General features: G+C 37.0%; 1 protein-coding gene across 2 annotated transcripts in view; it reads right to left on the bottom strand.

Moving 5' to 3' along the window:
• The window catches only part of GRID2 (glutamate ionotropic receptor delta type subunit 2), a 1,366,547-nt gene extending 1,344,066 nt beyond the window's left edge, over positions 1-22,481 (bottom strand). Inside the window, exon 1 of one of the 2 annotated variants that reach the window (XM_032633736.1) lies at positions 21,680-22,481. In XM_032633736.1, coding sequence (XP_032489627.1) covers positions 21,680-21,767 — 88 coding nt within the window. In that variant the 5' untranslated portion in view covers positions 21,768-22,481. The remainder of the gene's footprint in view (positions 1-21,679) is intronic. The other variant, XM_032633737.1, reaches the window with a different exon arrangement.
• Positions 22,482-26,459: the final 3,978 nt, after the last annotated feature.

A 26,459-nucleotide genomic window follows, 5' to 3' on the forward strand; every position in this document is an offset into this window, starting at 1 on the left:
CCTATGATAAAGATTTTTCTCAGGTCACATTTTATTATGTTCTTTGTAACCATTAGCATAAAACTACCTTTCAAAACAAGAAAATTCAAAATCAAACAAAGGAAAAGTGCAAGTTTAATGCTATAACAAATTTAGTCTTCAATCCACCCTTTCTAGTGAAAGAGAAACCAGTGTCTTCAGTATGATTACTTGAGAAGCTAACAGAGGTTACTACAAATGTAGTAAGAATATTATTGCACATAACAAAAAAAGAATTATCATCATTTTCCTAATGAACACAAGAGGATTATACTGTTATTTCTTCTGAATGTTAACTTTCAACCATCTTGGCTGAACCTCAAAAAGTTCCATTCAGCAAACCTCTGGCCTACTGAATCACATATCTGGCTGACATTAGCTGAACTGACCTATCAGTCACTCTCATGCACCCTTTCCCTGCATCAGTGTTCCTGCAGAGAAGAACATTTAACATGGCACAGGATGAAGTCCTTGTCTTGTTCCAGCAGGGACGTGGACCACATGCAGCCGTTAGACATTCTATAAAGGTCATTCTCCCTCTTGAATTTGTGTATTATTTGTTTTCGTTCTTATTCAACACTTGACACTTCTCTTTGTCTCTACCTTTGTACAGCTCCTTTTCAAGTAGATTAGCATTTATCACTTTATATATTAACATACTTGTGTGAAGCACATTTAAAATATGTTGGTAAAAGTAAGCTTTTCTTTCCTTTTTTTCTTTCCTGATGGCCCTTACCTTAACACAGTGCATCATCCTACCAAATACAAAAAATGACTTGTTGCAAATGATGCACTATGTCCTTCTTTTCCCACTTTGTACATCACTTTAGTCATCATAATTTTCTTTTAATTCCTTTCTATTCCACACATGAGAGGGGAAGGAAAAGGAGAGATGTTCAGAAAGAATGTCTGAAATGTCTGCTGGATTTGAAGAAAACAAAGTTTCAGGAAAGAATACATTAAAACATATCTAAAACTTTCATTTTTTAAAATGTGAAATTAAAACAGGTATATAATTTCTGTGAAATAATTAAATTAAGTAAATTTATTTTTCGTAAGAGAAGAATGTTGGCCAAATGTTTTATGTAGGACCTGGCTAGCTTAACCTAAAGACCTGGCCAAGGAAACATGGCCAACTAACAACTCCCATCTCTCAGTGGAAAATAAGGTAAAAACAGGAATATATGTGAAACGTGTCTGGCTACTCCCTGGCATATGATCTACTCTAATATGAGGGTCTGAGTGAGTTTTTCCCAGCGGGGACCAGAGATTGAGAGGGCATAAAAACTCTATCTAGAATTACAGGCAGGAATGTCCCTAAGCACAGATATTTAATTTTCTAGAAATAATGTGAAATGAAGACTTATGCCAACTTCAAGTACTTGTATAACGTACCAATAATCAACTGAAGACAAGTTAACAGATACTTTAAAAAGATGCAGACAATGAGTCTAATAGTGACTTTTTTTTTAATTAATCAATGATACTGTATGACTCAGGGGAAAAAAGCAAAATAAAACAATAGCCATTTGTAAAACACCAACAACCTGGATTAATTTTTTAGTAACAACTCACTAGAAGAGATTTTGCTCTTTTTTTTCTTTCAAACTAATGAAAAATCAAAATCAAGGCTACAATAGTATTATAGAATGTGGTGAGAAATGCATGGGGTACCCTGCATTGCACTGATTAGAAAATCAGAGAGGGCTCTTAAGAGAGTATCTGGCTTCTTGTTAGTAAAGTGACTATCAGAGATAAAAAGAGCATGGGTTGCATGGAATAGATACAAACCCAGTGAAAACTATTCTCTAGACATAATAAGGGAAGAAATGAGGATAGGTGTCAGACCCTATTATTATCTATATTCTGTGACTGAGTGAAGTTTGATAAATTATATGGTAATGCTAAACTTCCCTTAATATCATCTGCAAAATGGGAATGATGATAGTACCAGCATTATTAGGGTTATTGTAATAATTTAATGAGATAATATCTACAAAGGGTTTGCAACAATGACTTGCATATTGTGAGTGCTTAATAAATGTCATTCTAATTACTGGTTCTTATATATAATTATGAATAAAAAATTATATGTTATTCTTGGGACTTCCCTGGCGGCGCAGTGGTTAAGAATCCGCCTGCCAAAGCAGGGGACACGGGTTCGAGCCCTGGTCCGGGAAGATCCCACGTGCCGCAGAGCAACGAAGCCCATGCGCCACAACTACTGAGCCTGCGCTCTAGAGCCCGCGAGCCACAACTACTGAGCCCAGGTGCCACAAGTACTGAAGCCTGCATGCCTAGAGCCTGTGCTCCTCAACAAGAGAAGCCACCGCAATGAGAAGCCCGCACACCACAACGAAGAGTAGTCCCCGCTCACCACAACTAGAGAAAGCCCACGTGCAGCAATGAAGACCCAATGCAGCCAAATAAATAAATAAAATTTTTTTAAGTTATATATTATTCTCATTTTAGAGAATGGATTTAGTCTTTTCAGTACATCCTTTTGTTATATTCTATAATATTGTTGGAGTAGGTAATCAAAAAGATGTGACCACCAGGTGACTCGCAAGCTGGACATGGGCAATGGGAGACTCCCTACCCACTTTTCCTGTCCTTGGAATGTGTGTTCCACTTGACTTCTCCCCTCCCAGAGGCTGCTCCAAGGATACAGCCTTGAAATCGAAATGTGATGTTGAGTTATCTGAACTGGGTACGTGACTGAACTCAGTTAAAGCCTCTGGTATACAGAATTGAACCCAGTAAAGGCATACAGGCATACCTCATTTTATTGGACTTCACTTTATTGTACTTTGCAGTTATTGCACTTTTTTTTTTTTTTTTAACAAATTGAAGGTATGTGGCAACCCTGCATCAAGCAAGTCTGCAGTGACATTTTTCCAACAGCATTGGTTCACATCATTGTCTCTGTGTCACATTTTGGTAATTCTCACAATATTTCAAACGTTTTCATTATTATTACATGTGTAATAATAATAATATTTGATCTGTGATCAGTGATCTTTGATGTTAATATTGCAAAAAGATTATGACTCACTGAAGGCTCAGATGATGGCTAGCATTTTTTAACAAGAAAGTATTTTTTAAGGTATGTACATTTTTTTAGACATAACGCTATTGCACACCTAATAGACTACAGTATAGTGTTAACATAACTTTTATATGAACCAGAAAACCCCCAAAATTCGTGTGACTCGCTTTATCGTGATATTCAATTTATTGTGGTGGTTCTGGAACCAAACCCACAATATCTCCTAGGTATACCTGTAAACTCTTTAAGATTCTTTGGGGTGGGTGCAGCCACCCAAGACAAACTTGTAATTAATTTCCCTTGCTTATTAAACCTGCCACCCAGCAATCTGTAGTGATCTGACTTTTTTTCAGTCTCTCCCTGTCCTTCCTATAGTGGCTGGTTTCAGATTAAACCGGGAGGCTCTCAAGATGTTTAAGAAGCAACAAGTATCCTTTGGGTGTTTTCACAGAGATGAGGCAGGACTAAGGGGACTATATCTATTTATTACATTCATGATAGTGGCACCCAAGGTGGGCAAATTAGATCAATGACCCCTCTATACACTATAGAAGCACTTCAGCTGTATTTTATTTTGAATAATGGTAATTCTAAATGTATAATACAATAAAAGTCCTTTTTCATTAAAGTACCTTTAAATTAAAATTAAATTGTGGGCTTTACATTCACTGTTCTATACAAATTGTGCTGATTTGGCCTCAAATGCCCAAATAATTTACTGACCTTTAATCAGTTATAAACCTGTGGAGCTGGCTCTATTGATTAAACTCACATTAATAGGTCAATTCTAGAAGACAAGCCTAGTTTAACTGAAAAGAAAGAACAATTAGTAAATCAGTACCGATATGTAAAACTACCAAGAGAATTAAGTGCTTACCAAATCACTGTGACTTCTCTTTCCCTTTATTTTCTCATTAATACACAATTTTTCCCCACAGAATTTTTTTACATAACCATGGAACATGCAAAATAAACATGTCAGTACAGTAAATACTAGGAGGTTTAGGCAAAAAGTGGATGCTAATATTAAAATAAAATTAGAAGGTAATTAATTAATTGATTATTAAAGCACAGACATTAAAAATAAGAAAGTAATATGAGTTGAACAGATTATGACTTTAAAGATATAAAAAGTATAAAGTTAGGTGGATTTGAAAGAAGACTTAAAGAAGGGTCATGTCTCAAAATGGATCCAGGCAGCAGAAAGATTCTGAGCTTTTAAGTAACTAAAAACACCTCTATTTTATGAAAGTTCTGGAGCAAAAAATAAAGAGGATTTAAAAATCCATAAATTTGTTTGAGGTGTTTTGTCATATTAAACAAATAGCAAATCTCTTTGAGTTTGAAAGTGAGGATATAAATAACCAATATTTTCATAAGACAGTTTTCCTCTTTACTTGACATAATTACAAAAATCAATTAACTCTAGCCTCAGGATATTTGGCAAATGTGCACAAAAGAGAAATAAAATGTACAATTAGTCACAACTATTATATTTATGAAATTTTGAGGGAAAGCAGAGAAGAAAGAGGAAAGCAAACAGTTATTTATTGAAAACTCATTCTGGGACTTCCCTGGTGCTGCAGTGGTTAAGAATCTGCCTGCCAGAGCAGGGGACATGAGCTCGACCCCTGGCCTGGGAAGATCCCACATGCCACGGAGCAACTAAGCCCGTGCGTCACAACTACTGAGCCTGCGCTCTAGAGCCTGCAAGCCACAACTGCTGAACCCGCGTGCCTAGATCCCGTGCCCCACAAGAGAAGCCACTGCAATGAGAGGCCTGTGCACAGTGACCAAGAGTAGCCCGTGCTCACCGCAACTACAGAAAGCCTGCACGCAGCAACGAAGACTCAACGCAGCCCAAAAAAGAAAAAAAAAAAAGAAAACCATTCTGTGCCAGTCTTGTTTTATTTTTTCCAATTTATCTTATTTATTTAATTTACTTTTCATCTGTCTCTTCAAGATAGGTGGTTATATCTACATTTTATATATGAAGACACTAAGGTTGAGAATGTTGAAATAAACTGTCCAAGAATGATTAAAAACCAAGGCAATGAAATATATGCACAGTAACATGTTTTAGTGCAGAGAGATTTAAACTTTGTAAATCTTAGAAGAATTGAGTTCCAACCTGAGTTTGGGGAGAGAAGGAGGGGATAGAAAGGAGAGAGAGTGAGGAAGAGCGGAGTGTGTAGTCTGAGGAATAGAGTTTGGATCTGGGCTAGACTGCTGGGCTCTAAATTCTGGGAGAATTCCTAGAAGAGGGTATATATATGCTTCCTGTTCCTAGCAGCTTATGGGAATAGTTCCCCAACAACTGGGTTAGCTACCTCTCACATTATATTAGCAGGCTTCAAAGAAATTAATTACTCTATGGCAATATAGTAGAGCACAGGTAAAATGGACCTTATGTTAATGAAAACAATTATCCAGTTTTACATAATTGGGCTATTTCTATCTCTTGGCCAATAGCCTACATTAAAACTTCTTTGGTGATGTGAATACAATTACTTTTTTTTAGTAAAAATTATGCTTAATAGACTATTCAAAAATGCCTATCTATGCAGCATTCACCTCACTTAACCTCTTAATTTGCTCATCAGCAAAACGAGGACTCTGGACTATAGACAATTTCTAATATTCCTCCCAACTATGAGAATCCATGCTTATATATTTTCTACAGTGAGGATGACCTAAGGAACAGGGTCAGCCCAAGCCTAAAAATCGCCACTGATAAAGAAAGGAGGAAAGCCGCAGTCTTCTTTGGAGCACAGTTGGAAAAAGATGCTCTCAATTCCAGTTCCACATTTGGAAATCATAGAAACTAATAACCAGGATACCAAAAGTGAAGAAAAGGAGAAAAGGTTTATATGAACTACGCTATCAAGGGAAGAGCAAAAGTGTGAAGGTAAGAGGCCAATGCAGGACATCACATGATCATTTCTTGAGGTAAAACCAGACTCCGGAACAGAGAGAAAGGAAAGGAAGGTTAAGAGAATCTAATGACTTTTATACCAAATTGAAGGGCACACTTCTGAGAGTGAAGGTTGTAGAGGATGACTCAATTGGATAAAACGGTAGTTATAGTGTAATTAACTTAAAATCACAAACCAATATTTTATGCTTATCCCCTCTAAGAAAAAAATTAATACGCACCTTTGAAACTTTAACTGTTAAGGCTATCCTCCTCTTCTTTGGAGTATTTGCTACTCTATTATATATTTTCATAAAAAATAAAAATTGCCAAAAATCTTGTTTAGGTGATTTCTCCTTTCAGGATGCAAAAATGAAGTAAATTTAAATCTTTGTTGTAAACTGTCTTTATATTTCTGAGAACAATTCACTCCATGTCCTTTATTTAGTTCCAGAGACACAGCATCTGAGGTTAGTTGTGAATTTATGCAATTGCCAACATCCAATGAGTTTTGCTAGGAGCAGCAGTCAAACAGTAGATAGGGAGAATGGTTGCAGAAGAATAAAGGGAGCAATTACAGATGCTAATGTCTGATATTTTAAAAATCAGTTAAATATGTTTGTCTGAACAAAGAGAACCTACACTTAGCTATTGTTCCTCTTTTCTGTTGCCTGTGAAGAAAAGTGCTCTAAGTAATTAAAAATAAAAATAAAACTTCAATCTATTTCTTTAATCAGCATAAAAGACCTAGATAAGAGGAAGGAGCAACCTGTTGCTAAGACAGAATCACTGCCTATTGAGGCTGGGCCAAAATACAAGCTAATCACATGCCTGCAGTTAGGGCTCTGAAATGAGTGCAGCCTTGTCCCTGTTTGCCTCCAGTCGGCCTTAGTTTGTCCCTTTCACCCCAGCAGAAATCTTAATACTGCCATTTTCACTTTCAAAAGAGTCCCAGTTTGGATAATCGATTATAAGATTATCCTATTCCAAATGAAAGGGTGTGGCCAGACAAGGCATAGCTAAATATCAGTGTCAGTGATAACAAATAACATTCTATTTCATGTAATTTGAGAGTGAAGCATCATCTCTAAAGGAATACTTAACCTTAAATTCAGTCACTTTAATAAAGACTTTCAACTTTGATTTATACGTTGTAAAAAGGCATAGTTGCAAACCTGAATTAATATTTTAGGAACAGAGGATAAACAGGGAACCCTATCTGATGTCAGGCATGGGATCCACTTTCTAAAGCTCAACCCAGACCCAGGACCCTGACTGTCAGTATAGTTAAATGGCAAGTTATATCTCCTGAAGTTTGAACACTGACAATTTGCATGGTCCACAAATCCATATTTTAAATGTTACAACTGCTTAGACAATTTGCATGGTCCACAAATCCATATTTTAAATGTTACAACTGCTTATCCTTATAACAGATGAAGTGGAGAGGAAGCAGGGGCAGGAAAACTTGAGACTTTCAAAGTCTCATCACTTATCCAAAGACTTCAGAGCTATGAAGGGGTAAAGTGACCAAGGCAAGATTTGAATATATAACTTGGACATCAAATCGAGTGCTTCTATTTCTGGTACTATACACTGCTCTGACTCCTTAAGAAACAAAAATTACCAATCATCACGATTTTTTACTAACTCAAATCATTCAGGTTATTCTTCACCGATTCTAAATTTCTCACCCCTTAACCTACTCTAAAACCAACAAGAGAGCCTGAGAGAAAGACTGAGAAATGCCAGAAGCCTTCCTCCCCACTGGAGCACTCCACTTTCCATCCTTGGGTCTCACACAATGGATCAACTTAGGAAGAACAAAAAAGAGTAAGATGGCAAAATTAAGTTCCAATAATATCACACCTAAACTGTTTTGACTGGATTAAGCGTTGACAGTATATTATAAAAACAGGCTGAAAAGCTAGACTCTAAACAATAACACGAAGACAGAAAGAAGACTGGCTTTTATCTGGATCTACTCCATTTCACTCTTCAGTTCAACCAGTGTTTTTACACACATGCAGACACACTGCTTCTTCTTTCACATTCTTCTGACTGCAGATCCATGTTTTCAAACATTTCTTATCTGAGAACACAGATCCTTAACCATGAAGTAGAGTCTTCTGAGACACTTAAAAAACGAGGCCTGACGTCCCAGCGAGATCCCTTTAGTCCCATTTCAGGCTTAGTCCCATTTCAGGCTTTGCTTCACCATCCTAGGAGGACAATTTTCCTTCCCTTCAGCTAATTATGTTTGCAGATAATGTGTAACTAAAGAATACACAATTTTATGGAAATATTTTTACCCTTCCATGTAATTCTATTAATTTACATAAGGGAATTCTACTTGCAATATTCACTAGAAGAGCAATCACGCACAAGAAATTAAAATTATCATATTTTTATTTTACCTTTGATAACCTACAATTTTGTCAAAGATCACTCCATTTTAAAGTTGTTTTGATTGGAAATGGATATCAAATAAATTAACAGCACTAGTCTCTTAATATTAGTCCCAGACCCTGATTAAAAATATGTATGGTCAAAAAAAATATGTATGATCATATTAAGAAATGAGAATACAGATATACACTTTTAAAAGTCAGTGATAATATTGAAGTAACGATTCTGTACTGTTAAACAAGCACACACAGAAACTAAAAATCATAAGGCCCTTGCAGAACTACTATTTTCTGAATATAAGTAGCTGAAAAATATTTTAAATTATTCACATTTTAAATAGGAAATGACACTATGAGCATCGGATTGAGGGAAAAGTTAAAAAAGAATGACCAGAAAAACACTGTTATCATTTTTAGATCAAAACAGCATTGAGAGCACTATGGAGAATGTGACTTTTTTATTCTCCATTTGAGGCAGGAAGCGGGGTAGGGATTGGGAAGCTGCTGTCTGGGATATAACACCTCACTATCATGCCAAAATAATTTTGAGTTCAATCCAAATTCAGTTCCTCTCATCTCTCTCAGTCTCCTATGCTGGTGAACAGCATGCGCCTCTCCTCAGTCACTTAAGATAGTACTCGACGAATGACGTTAGACTTTCTTCTTTTACTCCCACTTCTAAAGAATGACTGAGTTGACAGAGGCAAACTCATGGGTCTCCCCTCTAAGCAAATGTTCCTATCCATTCCCATTTGCAGTTGCTGGGCACAGCCCTGCAGCAAAACATAACTGGACTACTGCCAAGGTCTTCTCTGCTCTCCACCTACCACACTGCCACTATAAGGAGCTTGCAACACAAGGCTGGGCATCCCTTGGCCTAAATTATTTACAGAATTCCCATGCACCTCATACGGATTTTCCTGACTTTTAACCTCCTCTGTTGCCATAGCCTCCACTGTTACAATGTTTCTTCCAAACAGAATTGCTTACCATTTCCCTCTTTTGCCAGACTATAACTCCATGGTTTTGGCAGCAGTGTGTTCCAGGTCAGGTACTGCTTTCTCATGACAGTGGTGAACAAACTTCATTTTTCTATGAGGGCCAATGGATATGGTAGGATAACTTACACAGTCCACCTTTTTTTTTTCACTCAAACTGAAAAGAATCATATATATTAATGAACACTATATATGTATAGCCACGTGCTTCACAGTTTCTTTTTAAAAGTACAATATTCAAATTCTTCCTTGTGGCCTGTAACATAGCATCAGCTAGAAACCAACTGGAAACATACAATATAAATGCTCAGTACACAAGTTATATTGATACGAATGTCAATCCAACCGTTTTTTACAAAATTACCTAAAGCGTTTAAGAAGTATAGCTGAATGAAATCCATATTGTCTTTAAAAAAAAAAAATCACCATAGGCATGACCCTTGGAACTGAGCTAATCACAGGCGTCCTGGCTATCAGCAGCAATAGCCCTAAAGGGCACCCTTTTCCCAATAATAATAATAGTCTTCATCCTGCTCCCAGACTGTCATTCAGAGTATTCTTCTTTGGTGGCCTGGAAGCTTCACTCCTCTTATAATCTCAGCAGCCAAAAGCAAGTTCTAGCTTTAGAATCTGGGCAGTATTTTGAGAAAATGAAACTTCTCAGCAAGCCTGTGCATATGAGCATTCAGGGGCTGATTTTCCGGTTTATGGATTATCTAAAACCCTTTGCTCCTTCCTTGCTTTTGGCCATTTCACTGCTCATTAGCATTGTCACTGAAGGACAGACAGGAAAAATAAAAGGAAAGAATCAGAGCAGCCAGTTTTGCTATGTATTAACCACTTATCAACCACAACAAGAACTCTTGTGGAGAAGAAGTAGTATTGGACAGTTAGATTTTGAACTACCTGTTATTTTTCAATTTCCAATGTTTGTCCTATTCTTAACACCTACATAATTAAAAGTTGGCATAAATATGTTTTCCCAACAATACTTATTCCATTTGTAAAGTTAACTAATTTTACTTTTTCTGGGAGGCAATTTTCTTCTTTTGTTTGCTACAGTATAAAACTGTCATTTTCATTGATGTTTTATACATCTAGAAGAAAGTACAAATTAGTAATATGAAATAATAGTATACTTATAACTTCAAAACTAAGAGAAAAAAATTAAATGTAATTTAATTTCTCCATACCCAAGAAACCAAGTTTAATGGAAATATCTGATATGTGGCAGTAAATCTAGAAAGGATCTCATTAGTTTTATTAATTACAAGATAACTGGATCTTAAAGCCATCTCCTCTTTTACTTGACCTAATAGCATAACTACTGACATCCATAGGAAAGGAAAAAAAAAAGAGGAAAAGAGGTAAAGGGCAAAGACTTTCCCTTAGCTCTGACTATGGCATGACTGTATCGACTTTGTAGCCTATAGGCAAAACAAGGTTAATGATTAACCAATCAGGAAGCTGAGTAAAGAGTTTTCTGTTATAAATCAAGACCTTCTGCAAGTAGTAATCTCCTTATCCCAATTATAATCTTTTTTCTGAAATATATGTTTGCTTTATGGCACCCTTAAGGGCACCATACAGGTGGCATTTATTGAATTATCACATACTCCAGTGCCATAATAGACCACAGTCATCCAACTATGAGTCCTAAATTGCTCTACTTTCAGCTTCCTAATGTACAATATTATCTCAGACAGCAGATATACTTAAAAATTCTTAAAGGATGGGAAAACATGTCTTATATGAATACATATTGAACTGTGCACATATAGTAAGCACTGAATCAAAAAAATTCACATGGTTTTCACGTAACCTTAAAAATATTTTTTCTGAAAATAGAATATGAGGACGTAGATCATGATTTCTCAGTTTGACAATAATGAATTATAAAAAATGTACAAAATCCACCATGACTACACCACCAGGAAACTGAAGAGTAATCCCCTCAACTCTGTGCATGAGCCACCTCCAACACTAAAGAAGTGTTAAATTTTTTTTTTTTAATGATTTTGTTAAGAAGAAATTTATAATGGTTTTCATAAAGGGCATGCTTCCTCTGGGCTATGCTGAGAGTTGCTGGTATTTCTAAAAAGAAAATTGACTAGTTTCCTGTTATCACCATTCAAAGAAGCAACAAAGAAGAAATATGGACTGAAGGGCAAGATAGTAATTGCCACTGCACCTCTAACACAATTTTATCTGTTGTCAGATTGCAGAAATTACAGAAGGAAGAATTAGTCTTCCATATTTTAATTCACCATGAACTACATGCAACAGAACAACAGACCTGACTCTCTTTTTCCAGTTTATCTCCAAAGGTACTACCTAGCCTTCAGTTTTTAAGATAATAAGCCTATCTAAAATATGCTCCTCATGGGGCCTGTCATTTTAATGATATCAAGGTTAAGTATACTAAGCACTTCACCAATTTTAGTGGCCCATTCCAACTTAAATTTCGATTTAAATCTGCTAAGCATTTCCTTCAAACAATTGTATATCACCACCCAGGAAGTTATGAAGTAGCAAGTTTAAAATATCTTTTAATGTTATATACTTCATTAATTATATTCTTCAGCTTCAGCCATAACACAGCATGCCTTCTTTAACAGTCATTGCTGTGCCCAAACCACAGGACTCCTATCCCCTCACTGTTAATGTATTCTATGTTTATACGTCAATTAATAGATGTAACCAAGCAGAAACAACCATGTGATATTCATATTACATTGTTTCCATGAGACAAAATGTTTTTATGGAGGATATAGTACAGGAAATAACAAAGAACACAGAAAAATATCATTCATCTGTTATTGGCATTCTTATTTTAATACAAGTATTAATTATTTTAGCTGCAAAATCAATACATAACAGTGTATTAATAGGAGACCAATAAAAGAACTGAGATGCATTTTCAGAAGGCTGAATTCTGAGGTTAGAAAATGTGGAACACTTTTTTTCCTCATTTTCACCTATGTCTAAAGATCTGTCAGCTATGGTATAGCACAAATAGAAGTGAAATTTCCATAAAAGGAAATATTTAAATGTGTTACTGAAAATTAGTATCACATGAATTTATTTCATCTATTTAATTTCTATGTGGCAATATATACTGCCTTGTGAAAAACTATACTCTTTTAATTGTTCCAAAATGATTTTTAAGTAAGTTAAATGCATAATAGAATTTAATTAGAGGAAACCTATATTCAATACAAATGTCTATTGTAACAAGATAATTCTATGCCATTTTAAGGCCGTTTACATAGGAATAATGTGTGTTCCTAAAATTAGCACATTACTAAAAGACTAAATGTTGATTCTATCTGTAATGGTATATCACTACTCCATAAGATATAATCTACTCATAATTTCAGGTAAGAAAATTTTACCTAAATTTGAGTGCTAATCTGGGAAACTAAATGAAACAAAACTGCAGAACAATTAACAGAGTCTGTTTCAGAGAGGACATATAAGCTTCTTTGGCTAATTCTACTGGCATTAGCCCAGTATCACTTGACCGGAGATTACAAAACAAAACAAAAACACCAATAACCACCAAAAAACAAAAACAAAAACACAGTTCTATTTGAACAGCTGCCATCCAAACTCAGGAATCAAATAGGTCTGAATTAAAAAGAACATTTTCTTTTGAATCCTCTTATTGAAAATTTCCTTATGATTGAACCTTTAAAAAATTACTGTATATCCCAACTCCCACCATTAAAAACAAAACCCTCCCTTTACCTCATGTTCCCACCCGACCATACCCATCTCTCCCTTAAAGCAAAACTCATGGAGTTCCTCCAGTCCCATTAAATCTTTGATTCCTTGCCAACCTGTATTTTGTCCCTTCAGTCTACTGAAAGCAATTCTGTCAAAGTCATTTTTGTCCTCAACATTTCTAAACCCAGCAGTCAAGTGTCAATTTTCATCCATATAATTTGATAGGGTGTCTGATTTCCCCCTTGAAATATTTTCCTCACTTGGCTTCCAGAACACCACACAGTCCTAGCTTTCTTTCTAACTCACAGGCCACACATCTTTCTCTTCTCCTGGATCCTCTCTGTCTCCCTGACATCGACATTTTGCGATGCCTGTGGTATATAGTCTTGGACCCCTTCTCTTTGCAGGGTTATTCCTTAAGTGTGCTATCCCCTCCCATTGCTTTAAAGATCATGTCTGTAATGATGAATTCTAAATGTAAATGTTGAATTCCTAACTCCCCCAAAATTCCAGACTAATGTAATCAACTACCAGCTTAAATTCTCAAATTTGACGCCTAATAGGAATATCAAGTGTAATAAATGCAAATTTTGACTTTTATCTAAAACTTGATCACTGTCCCAAGTTCCCAATTTTAGTCACCCACTTGCTTAGGTAAAACACTTTGGAAGCTTAATTACTTCCTCTGGATTTCTCCCAGCAGAACATTCCATCGGAAAATCCTGTTTATCTTCTAAATGCATCCACAATCTTACAACTGGTTCAGCTACCAACTATTGGAATAGTCCAATTCACTACTATCAAACTGATCTTCATATTTCTACTGCAATCATTCCACCCAAGCAGAGAAGGTTATCTTTCTAAAACACAAAGCATTACGTATTGTGTTTGATCTCAACCCTCCAGTGGGCATCCTACATACCTAGATTAAATACCATACCATGACCTATAAGCCACTATAGGATCTTCCCTAGCTGCCTCTCAGACCTTATTTCCTTCTACTTCCTGCTTTGGTCATTTAACTCCACATTTGCCCCACACTGACTCTTAAGATGTTCCTTAAATGAATTAAGTAGATTCCTTAGTGTCTTGTTTCATGGCCATTGCCTTTGCTATGCCCTCTGGCTGAAATCCTTTTTCATCAGATATCCACATGGCTGATTCCCTTTTTTTTTGAATCAAGTCTCTGCTCCAATGATCATCTCCTCAGAAGGTCTTACTAGATGACCCTACTCAAAATAGGGTGCTATTCCTTCATTTTTCTTCATAGCATTTATCAGTAACTGACATTACAACTTGTATTTCCTTCTTTATCTGGTTGCCACCCCCATGAGAATGTAATTCCTTAAATACAAGGACATAGGTTACTTGTTCGACATTTTAATTCCGGACCTAAAAACAGTAGTTCATAGAGAGTAGGTTCAGAATAAATGTCTGTTGAATGATAGAATATTCTCCCACTGAGCACACATACTACATATTGTTAATAATGCCTACCTTACCCTGTGGTTTCAGGGTAACTAGCTTCTAGAATTATGATTTTGATAATGAAGCAAACATCTTTTTAAGATTAGTTGGGAAAAATCAAGCACTCAGAGCAATAAAGTGAAATTATTCATTTTAAAAACATTACTTTGAATTATTTGGGGATGAAGAAAAAAGTTTAAGAACTGTTGTTTTAATAAAATCAATAACTTGATCTTTTTTCATGTATAAAATATGTTAATAAGGACCTTGACTACAGAGTGATTTAAAATTTTTTAACATACACAGGGAGGCCTTTTGGTATTTAGTTTCTTGTGCTTGCCTCTAGGCTTCCCTCTATTCACTCAAGAAAGCTTTCAATGGGTCATCCTAGCCTCAGCTTCACATTTGATAACCACTTGGTTAACAACAGCAGGGTAAAAGCCGGAATACCTGAAGAACACTGAAGAAACACTGGCTATTTCTTTTATATGCTACATTTTTGAGTGGTGCCAAACGTATGCTAATATTCCTGGTGTGCTTAGAGCTGGTAAATTCTAAAGGCTCCTGTAGTCCATGCTGGTTAGAATTTAAGACTACTCATTCCTCCAGTCAGCCTTAATGTACGCTAGTATTGTGGGATACACTAGCACTGTATGTAACATCTTAGTATTAACGCTAGAGAAAACAAAAACAAAATGTAAAACAAAGAACAAACCCAGCTCTCTCTTCTGCTGCTGAAGTTATCTAGAATAGCTGCTGAACAAATATTAATTCTTGTTCACACCAAGAAAATCTTCATTCTAAGGGATCCTTAATTTGAATGATTAAGGTTTTATGCTCCATTTATTTCCCCTTGTACTTTTTTTTAATTCACTCTAAACCTATTAAAAATAGCTATATGAACCACACTTGACTGTATCTCTTCTCCCAATTCCTCAAACACAGGAATTTGTCTTCATTTTAGGTCATATAATTGTAGAGCTTAAATGAACATTAGTCTAAGTCTTGTTTTAGGATTGATAAAAATGAAGACTAAAGAAAATAAGTAACTTCCCAATATTGCTCAGTTAGCTATCTATAAAATTGGTAGTTAGCCCCAAACCCTCTAAATTCTAATCCAGAACATTTTTACTAAGACTTATATCTCCAATTTTTCACATTCATCTGAAATTTGTGTCCACATCCAAATGCTAAAATTCACCCATTTAAATGACCTAAATCCACAGATGTCCTCTTAATAACCAATCATAGAATTACGTCAGACGTTTCCCCATACCCTTTTGACATCCATCTGATCACTTAATTTTACTCTGAATTTTTAATAGTACATTATTCCAACGAGTTTATTAATTAATACTGGCACAGGGCAAGGTCTACCATAACATGATAACCGGTTCATTCATTTAACCTAGTATTCCATTCTCTAATTTTGTGGCTTTGTCAATGTAAAAACTAATGTATCAGATTAAAGGTGACCTAAGTTTCATCCTCTGTTAGTCTTATAATAGGATATGCTAGAAGGAAGATCTTGCCTCTTAAACAAATTAAATAAACAGGAAAATTACTACTTGATAAAAGACACTGGTTTTATATTACTACACAAATCCGATGGCACTGGTGGTAGTGGTGGTGGTAGTAGTATGTGTGTGGAGGAAATTAATTAATACATGAAACTTAATATTTTCCAGGCTAAAATTATCTGAAAACATATATGATCCTGCACAAAAGTCAGTGGTTGACTTTTTAAAAATATATTTATATTTGTGCCCATGTATTTTTTCCATAGCTCTGTGTATGTGTTTCATGTTACAAACATCAATCAGTTTGGGACCTTAAATATTCCATAGGTAAGCAGTTACTAATATCTGTTTACATCAGCATTATTAAGCATATCTGAATGCTATTTGGTGTCTTAGATTTTTCCACAGATAGTATTAGTTTAAGAGTATATTTCTGTTGTACTTTAAATTTGTGAAATAGTTACATCACTAGATCTAGCAATCTATCTAGAGAACACAGAATGTTGATATGCCCTAGAATTAAATTCTTACAAGAGTCAGGGATAATATTTCTTTTGTTGTTGTTGTTATTTTTTGAATTTTTTTTTATACAGCAGGTTCTTATTATCTATTTTATAAATATTAGTGTATATATGTCAATCCCAATCTCCCACAGGGATAATATTTCTTTTCCTGGTTTGAAAATAAAAACCACCTGTATCTTAGAGCATCACAATCCTCATTAAATGGCATTTTCTTTTTCTGAGAATTAAAAAAAATAGTTCATGGGATTTTCAAGTAGGACTACAAAGGAACAGCTCAGAATGCAGTGACACCTAATGGCAAAGCTCTCTTTATAGGCCACAAATGTATTTTCTAATAAACATTATATTTTTAGTCAAACTAAGTATTGCTACTCACCAATACGTTATTATCTGAAATATCATGAAAATCCAATAGCAGTGCCAAATACTTCACTTTTTAATACTAAAATAATATATGCAGGTGAAGGGATACTAACCTTCTGGATTAAAAGTGTGGTTTTAAAATTACAATATCTCTTTGAGATAAAATTACAGCATGATAAACTTAGCCTTGGAGATTAGAATTAAATATAATACATCTCCCATTACTCATAACAACCTCAACTGGTTTCTATTGCTGGATAAGTTGAAAGTTAATGACCTTGATTTTTATTCATATTTGAATTAGAATTTATAGGAGATATTTACTGGATGTACATTTCACTTGGAGTAGAAAGCAAAGTTCCTCAGTGTAATGGCTTATTGGTCATGTCATAGTTGATATTGTTGATTAATAACACTGTCTAACTTAATGCACATCTGAATTGCACTTCAAATAACTGTATTATTGATACAGAAAGACATACCTCATAAAATATAACCTCATTTTAAATTTAGAAGCTACTTCTTAATACTTTCTAGAAGTTTACACTATATGTTATCCATAACTTAGGGAGCAAACAACTACTGTAAATAATAAAAGGATAACTTAAATCATTGAGATATCCCATACAGTGCAGGATCCTTGATGACTCTTGAAGGCTATCATTAACCAATGCAAATCATGTAAAGAGTTGAAAAAGAAACAATTTGACAGAAGACACAGTACAACTTCTAGAAATGCTTCTACATTCTGTATTTGATATATTTGATAAAATAGTCCTCAGTGTGCCAGTAATGAAAACTAATGCTTTAAATTTGCCATCTATTATTGTTTATAATGTGGTGACACATCTTATTCACCCACCAATTTTGTACTTTAAACTTTCTCATAATGAAAATATTCTGTGAATTGTCTTAGGCTTCTCAAACATGTCATAGTTTATGACCTCAGAGGACAAAGTATCATTTGCTTATGAGAAAAACATGAATAAGGGCTTCATTTCTATTTCCTGTTGGCATAAGGTATTTTACTATGACTGATAACAATAAAAACATGCTAGTGATTTTTATAATATATGAGTAAGTACACTTGAGTGTTCCCTTGCAGAAATATATAACTGAGGATAGCTCATTTCAATGAGCTGGTACAGGTACAGGTACCAGATATAGAAATGAGCACACATTAAACTGTTAAAACATGAGATCCTCCGTATTAGATATGAAGCAAAACACAAACTGTGCAGTTGACTGGAAATGCAACCTAATCCCTGCTTAATTAAAGCAGTGCTCTAAACTCCCGTTGTGTATAGGGAGTAAAGAGTGTGGGACGACTGATGTATGAAGAAAATAGCAGTCAGCATGGCTAATCTCAAAGACTTTGGAGCTTTCGAGCTACATAAATCAGAGTGACTTTTGAATAGCCTCATGAAACACAATATCATTACCATTCCGCTCATGACTTTCTGGTTCTTCCTACAGCATGCAGATCATTAGGAAACTTCTAAGCAATCAAGTAATGGGGGTCTGATGAAATTAATCAATGCACAGGCTCAAAGTAGAAGCATAATTCAAAATTGCAGTTTTTATATGTCAAAAGACCTTTAGTTGGTGGGGGGAGGGGCAAAGAAGATCACAATTGAGGTGATTCATTTCTAAATACTGTGTGTATTGCATGTGCATGTGTATTAAACAAGAATATGTAATTATCAAGTATCTTTAAAATATGATTTAACAGAAGTTCAAAGTAATTACAATATTAGTGCATTTTTGACTGAAATAAATACATTTCCATTTCAGTCATCAGTGTTTAACCATTATATCTCATCATTGTAGTGAACTAATGTGCTCAAAAAATATATATATTAGAGTTTAAAATACATAATTGACTTTATTAAAACTACCTGCATGAAATAAAAACAAAGAGAAAGAAAAGAATGGACAAAGTTTTCAAACATATAATTTGGTTCAATACCAAAAAGATTCGATATTTAAAGAACGTATTAGAGCAGTGTCTTTTCATCTTTCAAGCTCGCCTGAACTACATATGGCAGCTACTGTCTACCTGAACACATCATGAGTCTGTGAAAACCTTTCATTTCCGCCTATCTCCTTACATCTGTAGAGTTGAAATATTCACTTTCCCTCCAGTGTCATCACTTTCATCCCTTTAGTCCTGAAATAATACATTCCCCATAAGCATACTTGTCACATTAGATACTTAAATGAAGACTATCACCTCCTAAAGATAATTAATTCTCTTTTCCTATTCAACCAAGTAAGTAAACTGATCCAATGAATATTAACTGGTACTTTAAAATTTTAATATGGGCATTCGGTTTTGAATTTATTATACTTTGGCCAGGGTGGGGATGGAAGGGAAAGGGGCGTCTAACCTCTGAAGTGCACATAAATTAGACTTGGTCCTTTTTTTTTTTTAATTTAGGAGGTTACATTTTTCAGTATATTATAAAAGATATGAAGCATTTGAAACAACCATCAATTTGCTAGCTTCATGGCAATATTAGAGGGTCTATAAAAGAAGTTAATGCTCTTGTCTAACGTACTAATTGCAGTCAAATTAATTGTCTGAGAAGTAACTATTTCTTTCAGTAGTATATACATTTAATGCATACAATCAGCTTTCTAAAGAAATCTGTAATTTGTACATAGTAACTTTTGGGGGGGATCTGGTTATAAATAAGCAAGCTGTGTCACACTGACAGACAACAGAATGCCAAAGAAAAAAAATACAAGTTGTGTTCTATTTTGAAACAAATGCCCAGACTGCATTGCAAAATAGTATTCATCTAGTAGAGGACAGCAAGAGCTGTAGGTGTTTGCAAATAATGTATTTATCGTTTAGACCACAGAATAAGCAATAAAATAAGCATTTATCCACAAGCCTCCCTCCTGAGCGATGATGAGTATAAGCCAGAAACCCTTCATCATAACATGAATATAAAGGCACCATGGTAATATATATCAGCATTCCTGCTCCAGTCGTTTACAACTGGACATAAATGTACATCATTTCTTTAAGAGGAGCACACGTCATTTCTGAACTCTATCAGAACATTACTGAGACCCTCCATGAGACAATTTCTCCCTGAAAAGTTCTAAACCCACAGACACTGTTACCCCAGGCAAAACGTGACCTAGCAGACAAGCTATCTAGTGCTTAATTCACTAAACGTGTTAAGTGCAAGGTTTTCTGAATCCTGACCTCATCACCCCTTACACAGAGATATATTCGGTTCTATTGATATAAATGATAGAGAATGGCAGACGTGTTTACAAAGACAGCCTCTGAGATCAAGAGAGGGAGCCCCCTGGAGCTGAGGGGCTGGCCGCTGTGGACTCGCACACCAGACACAAGCCTTTAGCTCAGGCAGGCACAAAGGCACAACCTCCAGCCTGCAGCAGGTTCCCCTTCCAGGACACGTGTGTGTGTGTGTGTGTGTGTGTGTGTGTGTGTGTGTGTGTTGCGCGGGGGAGGGGCAGGGGGCGGAAAGGGGAGATGCTGCGACCCATCTGTCGCCTCAATTTGCAGAGCATCAAGCCGTGTGGACACATAAATGTCCTGCGCCCGGAAAAATTCCTCAAGGGGGGCCTCTCCTCAGCGCAGTAACTGAACCCCGCTGGCCCGCGGACGCGAATTTCCGAAAAGGAAATCGTCGCATTAACGCAGAAAAGGCTGCAAGAGCCGGTCTCGGTTCAGCTCTCACGGATTAACAAGTGAGAAGAGTTGGAGCCTGAAGCCGCGAGCGCTGTGCATGATAATGACGTGCAGCCCGCGCCCGCCGCGGCCAGACCCGGCCCGTCTGGGTGCCAATAGGTAGGGCCACGAGCATCTCCAAGGCGGCTCGGCGTCCTTCCCGGACTCAGGCCGCCCGTAGCCCAAGCGCCTTTGCTCTCGGCCTTGCGCTGCAACTCAGAGTTGACGGCGAGGCGAGGCCAGGCGGCTGTCCGCCAGGCAGCCCACGAGGGCGGCGCGCGCGCATGTGCTCCCGCGTTTCCTGAGCGCCCGGGGCCAGTCTCGCCGCCGCGCCAGACCCGGGGAGCGCGAGCGAGGCAGCGAGGTGCGCGGCTCCCAGTCGCGAGCACCGCGCAGCCGAGAGGACAGGAAGCGGAGACGGAGGCTGGGGGCTCAGCCAACAGCCCGTCACCGTCGCACGCGCTGCGGCGAGCGCGGCCCGCTCACGTTGCAAAACCACCTGTTCGATCCGAAGGGCGCTCTTCTCCACCCCCACCTCGCACCCCAGCCCTTTTCGCCTCACGGGTGACACCTCAGTTCCCCCAAAAGGTACTTTTTTTTTTTTAATAGAGCAAATGTACATCCGGGGAAGAACATGGAAGGTAGAGTCGATGAAACTTCTTTTCCTCACACACCAGAAGCCCCCCGCGCTCCCCGGCACGCACGCACGCTAAGGTAGATTCGAGACCCTCAAGCATACAGCCCACACTCCCCGATTCACCGCGAAACAACAGCACCAGGCAAGGTTCGAGCATCCGCATCCTTTCAGAAAGCTGCCCAAGTGTGAGGGAAGGTAGCGGGAAGGGGCAAGGAACCGAAGCCAGCGGCAACGAGCCACACAGAGGGCGGAAAGGGGGAAGGAGAGGGGGAAGCAAAGGGGAAATATCTGCGAGCCGAAACGGTAAAAGTACCCACGGGCAGCGTCAGCCCTTGCTTACCGATGTGAATGATAGAATCCGCACTCGCCGAATCCAAGGTTCGAGACCACCAGAAGGACAAAACCAAGAGCAAGGGTAAAACTTCCATCTCCGCCTATGCTGATTGTCTTTGAGGATGGATTTTCTTTAAATATTAAAAAAAAAAGTCCAAAGAGTTTGAGGTCACGATAGTTTAGCACAGCTTTTTCTTTTCTTTTTGCTTTTTGTCCCCCTCAATTCCTGTTACCAGACCAAAGCTTTTATAATCGTCGCTGAGGAAGGCAGAGCGAATAAGAGAAAGAGCCCAGCCTGAGGAAACCTCCTTAGCAAAGCCGTGTCACTTGGAGGGGAATTTTGGCATCGCCAGAGTTGTTTGCAGTTTGGCTTTTTTAAAATGTATCCAGCCTCGCTGCTCCCGGGCAGGGGGAGAGGCTGGAGCTCAGACCATCCCCATCCGTGAGCCGGGGCCGTGGGTCTCCGGTCCCAGCTCCGCCGCAACTTCCAACATACCAACCCCCTCCTCCCCGCTCACGCCGGATGTTCCCCTCCCCCTCCCCCCAAGCGAAAAAGCCCCCCTCCCCCCCCGCCCCAACGGCCCGCAGAGAATCACTTGTCTTCGCTGCCAAAATAAAATCTAAGTGGAAAGGAAAGATTAGGAGATTCCGAGCGTAACAGCCAGATTCCAGCAGGGAGGGGAAAAAGCCCTCTCCAAGAGGGCTGGTGAAAGTGAACTTCAAGGTAATGCAGATAGTAATGCAGAGAAAATTCCCCTTCTGCGCGAGGCGGGAGCGGAGTTCGTCAAGGCGGGCCCGGGGAGCCGGTTCGCTCGGGCGCGGTGGCGGGGGAGTTACGCCGGGCGCGAGCTGCGGGGCTGGGCCGGAGGAGGGAAGCCGCCGCGGGCCGCAGGATTGCTTTTGGAGCGATTCGCCTGGCGGGATGCAGGAAGCGAGCAAGGAGCGAGCCTGGCAGCTTCAGCACTAGACCCACGTTGCCTAGAAATGGATCACCTAGGAGAACGAGCGAGCCCGCGAGAGAGCGGTGCTGTTAGGCGGAGAGAGGGGGAAACCGAGAGAGGAAGAGCTTCTCTCTAATAACCACCTCCTCCCCCTATCTGCAATACAAGGGAGAAACAAAATAGTGCTCTCATTTCCCCTGGAATCTTCAACCGGGACTGAGAAAAAGGCAGGACTCTAAGAGAAAAGACGTTGAAGCCTTTTTTTTTTTTTAAACGAGGTTAAAGGCAACCTAAAAAAGCCACCCCAATTATTAAACCTTGCTATTGCTATTCTCCAACAGGTATCAGACTTTTTCTAGTCTTTGCCTGGAATTAGTCACATTGCTTAAAAACAAATTAGGGACACCTGGTCACTAAGGGAAAAAGAGACCTAGAAAGCTTTTAATGAGATTTCAATTATAAAGTTATAAAAAGGAGAGGACGTGCTAATTACCTTTTATACAGTGATTTTTTTTTCTGTCTCCAGTGTATTTCTTAGGTAATCAGGAGAGAGTAAGGATAAAGAAGATCTTGAAATTTTAAACATGTAATAATTAAATGAAACAGAAATGCATGCTTCAGTGAAACATTTGATAAAAACGTTACATTGACTAGCTTGTCCACAGACCTGTGTATATAAATGCAGAATGAGGAAGTTGGTTGCTTCTCCATGGAAAGAGCTGAGAAAGTACTGAATGACAGCCTCCCAATACCAGAATGAAAGGATTTTCTGCAAGCATACTCCTTAAAAGAAAATCCTTAGGATTGTGGTTTCCTTTCTTATGGTTAACTTACATCCAGTCTGGCCTCATTTCAGAATGGAGATTTGTTAACACAACCAAGTGAGTAGTGCAGGCCAGGTATAAATGGGCCCAATATTATTTCAATTATAATTGGAATCTTTGGGGAATGTTGCCACGTGGCATGTATGGATGTCAAACTCCTCAACCTTTCAGAACCCTCCCTTATCTCCAAATATGGCACAGCTGTTTTCTTCTTACACTCACTTGAGCCCTTCTCTCTAGTCTGGTGAATTAGGCTATTATTTCTGCAAACATAATTGTATATCACTTCTGTGAACGGCTTCTTTCATTCACCTTGTATATTTTTTCCCTGACCATTCTAGAAAATGCTGTGCTGCCATATTGTTACTTAGGTTAATCTGTTGGAAGGCATCTATTCATCCTCCCAACCACTCTCCTCAGGCACTTCAAGGCTTAGTTCACATTTTGCCCATGATGTCATATCCAATCCTTTAATATGGAATCATATGGAATAAATCCATCTTCCTTCTGTGTTCTCATAGCGCACTCTACCTTTGATTTAGAGTCAGACAGAATGACTTCTGAACTAGACCATTGATGCCTTGAGGGTGAGGACCATAGCTTATTCATATTTTATTCACTGCATCATTTTACATAGAGCCCCTTGGTTGACTTGAAATTAATTCATCACTTCCTTCTGAATTTGGCATAAATCAGTGCTTCCAAAAAGCCATCACTGATTAATTCCTCTCAATTTTCATCATTCCTTTATTTTTTTCCATTAGTACATGTTGATTCAGTATTGATTTTATTGATGTTGTTGATATCATTTTACTTCTTCAAGGGTTCTGTATCGATTTCATGGATCATATTTTGTTGTTACAGATAATGAAGTCTTTGAAAAAAACAGATTTATCTCCCCCATAACTTGCTTCTATTACATTCTTCACAAGGGTATTTTAAAAATTGATGAGTCACTATATGCTCAATCAAGAAAAAACTTGTGAAGTAACCATTAACATGGAAAGAACACTAATATCTTAGAATCAGAGAACGGGAAGGAACTTCAGAACATTAGCTAGCCCAGTCCTTGCTTAATAAATGTCATTGCTGGGGATAGCTAAATTTAGACAATTCATACTATCTTCTCTTTTGGAAATTTGTTCTAGTGTATTATGAACAAAACATTTTCATTATTCCAAAATCATCCAAATAATTTCTATGTCCAATGAGTTATAATTAATGGTTTTTGTATGGAATATAAGTTTTAAAACATTTTAAATTTTTGTGTAAACTCTATTTTCTATTTTAGAAAATTGCATATTGTGATATAATAGACTTTTAATGTGTAAGTTAGACGTTACATTCCAGAAGAAAAAAAAATAACAAATTCACTGGCTATACTTTTATATAGGCTTTTAATGAAGTACATCTGTTAGTCTAATGAAGGCTACTTAGCTGTAATTCATGCATTATCATATAGAAATAGCTTGCTGCACTGAAATTCAAAACTCTGTGACATTATAACATATTTGGGGGAAAAAACAGCTTTTGTTCACTAAAGTTTTATAACCAATGATTAATTTTTGGAATAAAAATTTAAGTAAACTATGATTTATGAATTTTTTCTTCCTATGTGAAGACTGTCACTTCAACCATTAGTTGTGATGTGAATATCAATAATTTGAAGAAATTGTAGATAATCTTAGTAGCTTTAAGATGCAACGTATAATGATTATTTTTTTATGGAAAAACATAATTTGGGAAGAATATTAATTTGCATTGTTGAAGGGACATGCAATTAAATTACAGTCTCCTTTAATTGTTACAATGTACTGTGTGTGAAGAAAGCAATGTAATGAAAATCCTTGGAATGTATAAATTTTTCATTTTCACTTTTAAAAAATACTAAGAATACCAATGTCTAAACTTTAAAAATTAACTGCTCACAGGATGTTGTAACAGCAGTAAGTCAACACACATTAGTCAAGTTTAAAGAACTCTTCAATAGTATTCAATGACTCAAGAGATTTATTTTGTTTTAGTATAAAAATCTGTAAATTTATGAGATAGCCTAATTAAAAATTAGGAGAAAAGTTAACTTGAAAAGAATAGCAGATAAAACAATGGAGTATAATGCATTTTGATCATTATTTCTAATGCACTATAATTGTATCATTAGTATTATACATACAGATAGGCACACAAAAGACTCTAAGTATTTATAACTTTATCATGAATATGAAAGCAAAACTATAAAAGAGCAATAACTGACTACCTATATATGCAGGCAGTAAAAAATTATAACCATAAAATTATAATTGACATGTTCATTTGCACAAGTGAGAAAGGAATTTGTTTGAGAGGCTGAAAAAGCAACTTTTGTACTTCGTAGATCAAAAAAGTTCAGAGCTCAATGGGAATTTACGGCCTCTGTTATTCAATGCCTGGTTTTCTAGAAAAGGATGGGAAATTGAGTCATAGAAGTTGTACTGATAATTCGTTGAAAGACTTGAACTTAGAAAACACATTATTTTTACTTTTAAGTATGCTTCAAGTTAATCATTATAATGCATATTCCTATATAACGTATTCACATTGGGTATACTATGCCTTTTTTTTTTTTTTTTGTCAACCTGGCACTGACTTATCACTTTCTACTCTGTCAAACTGTTATACCCATAACACTAGTACAAATCTTATCCTTGGTGATAGGCAATAACCTGTTCCTTCCTCCCTCCCTTCCTTCCTTCCTTCCTTCCTTTCTTCCTTTCTTCCCTCAACATTAAGCTCTTAATTCCTTCCTCCCTTTCAAAGCTTTCCCTAAATCTGTAAAGCTGCCCTGTCAGAGCAATGTCATATTTTCTTCTAACTCAATGTGATATAAATTCCAACCAAATTCTGCAACTATATTGATTGATTTTTTTTAATATAAGCACTTTACCAGACTCATCTATTATTAAAGTTAATTCAAGTCAAAACTTTGAATTTCATAGCTTTTCCACTGTCCATACATTAGCCATGATATTGAACTTTTAGTAGC

This window comes from Phocoena sinus, chromosome 5 (genome assembly GCF_008692025.1).
Source record: "Phocoena sinus isolate mPhoSin1 chromosome 5, mPhoSin1.pri, whole genome shotgun sequence".
In the NCBI taxonomy this organism is placed as follows: Eukaryota; Metazoa; Chordata; class Mammalia; order Artiodactyla; family Phocoenidae; genus Phocoena; species Phocoena sinus.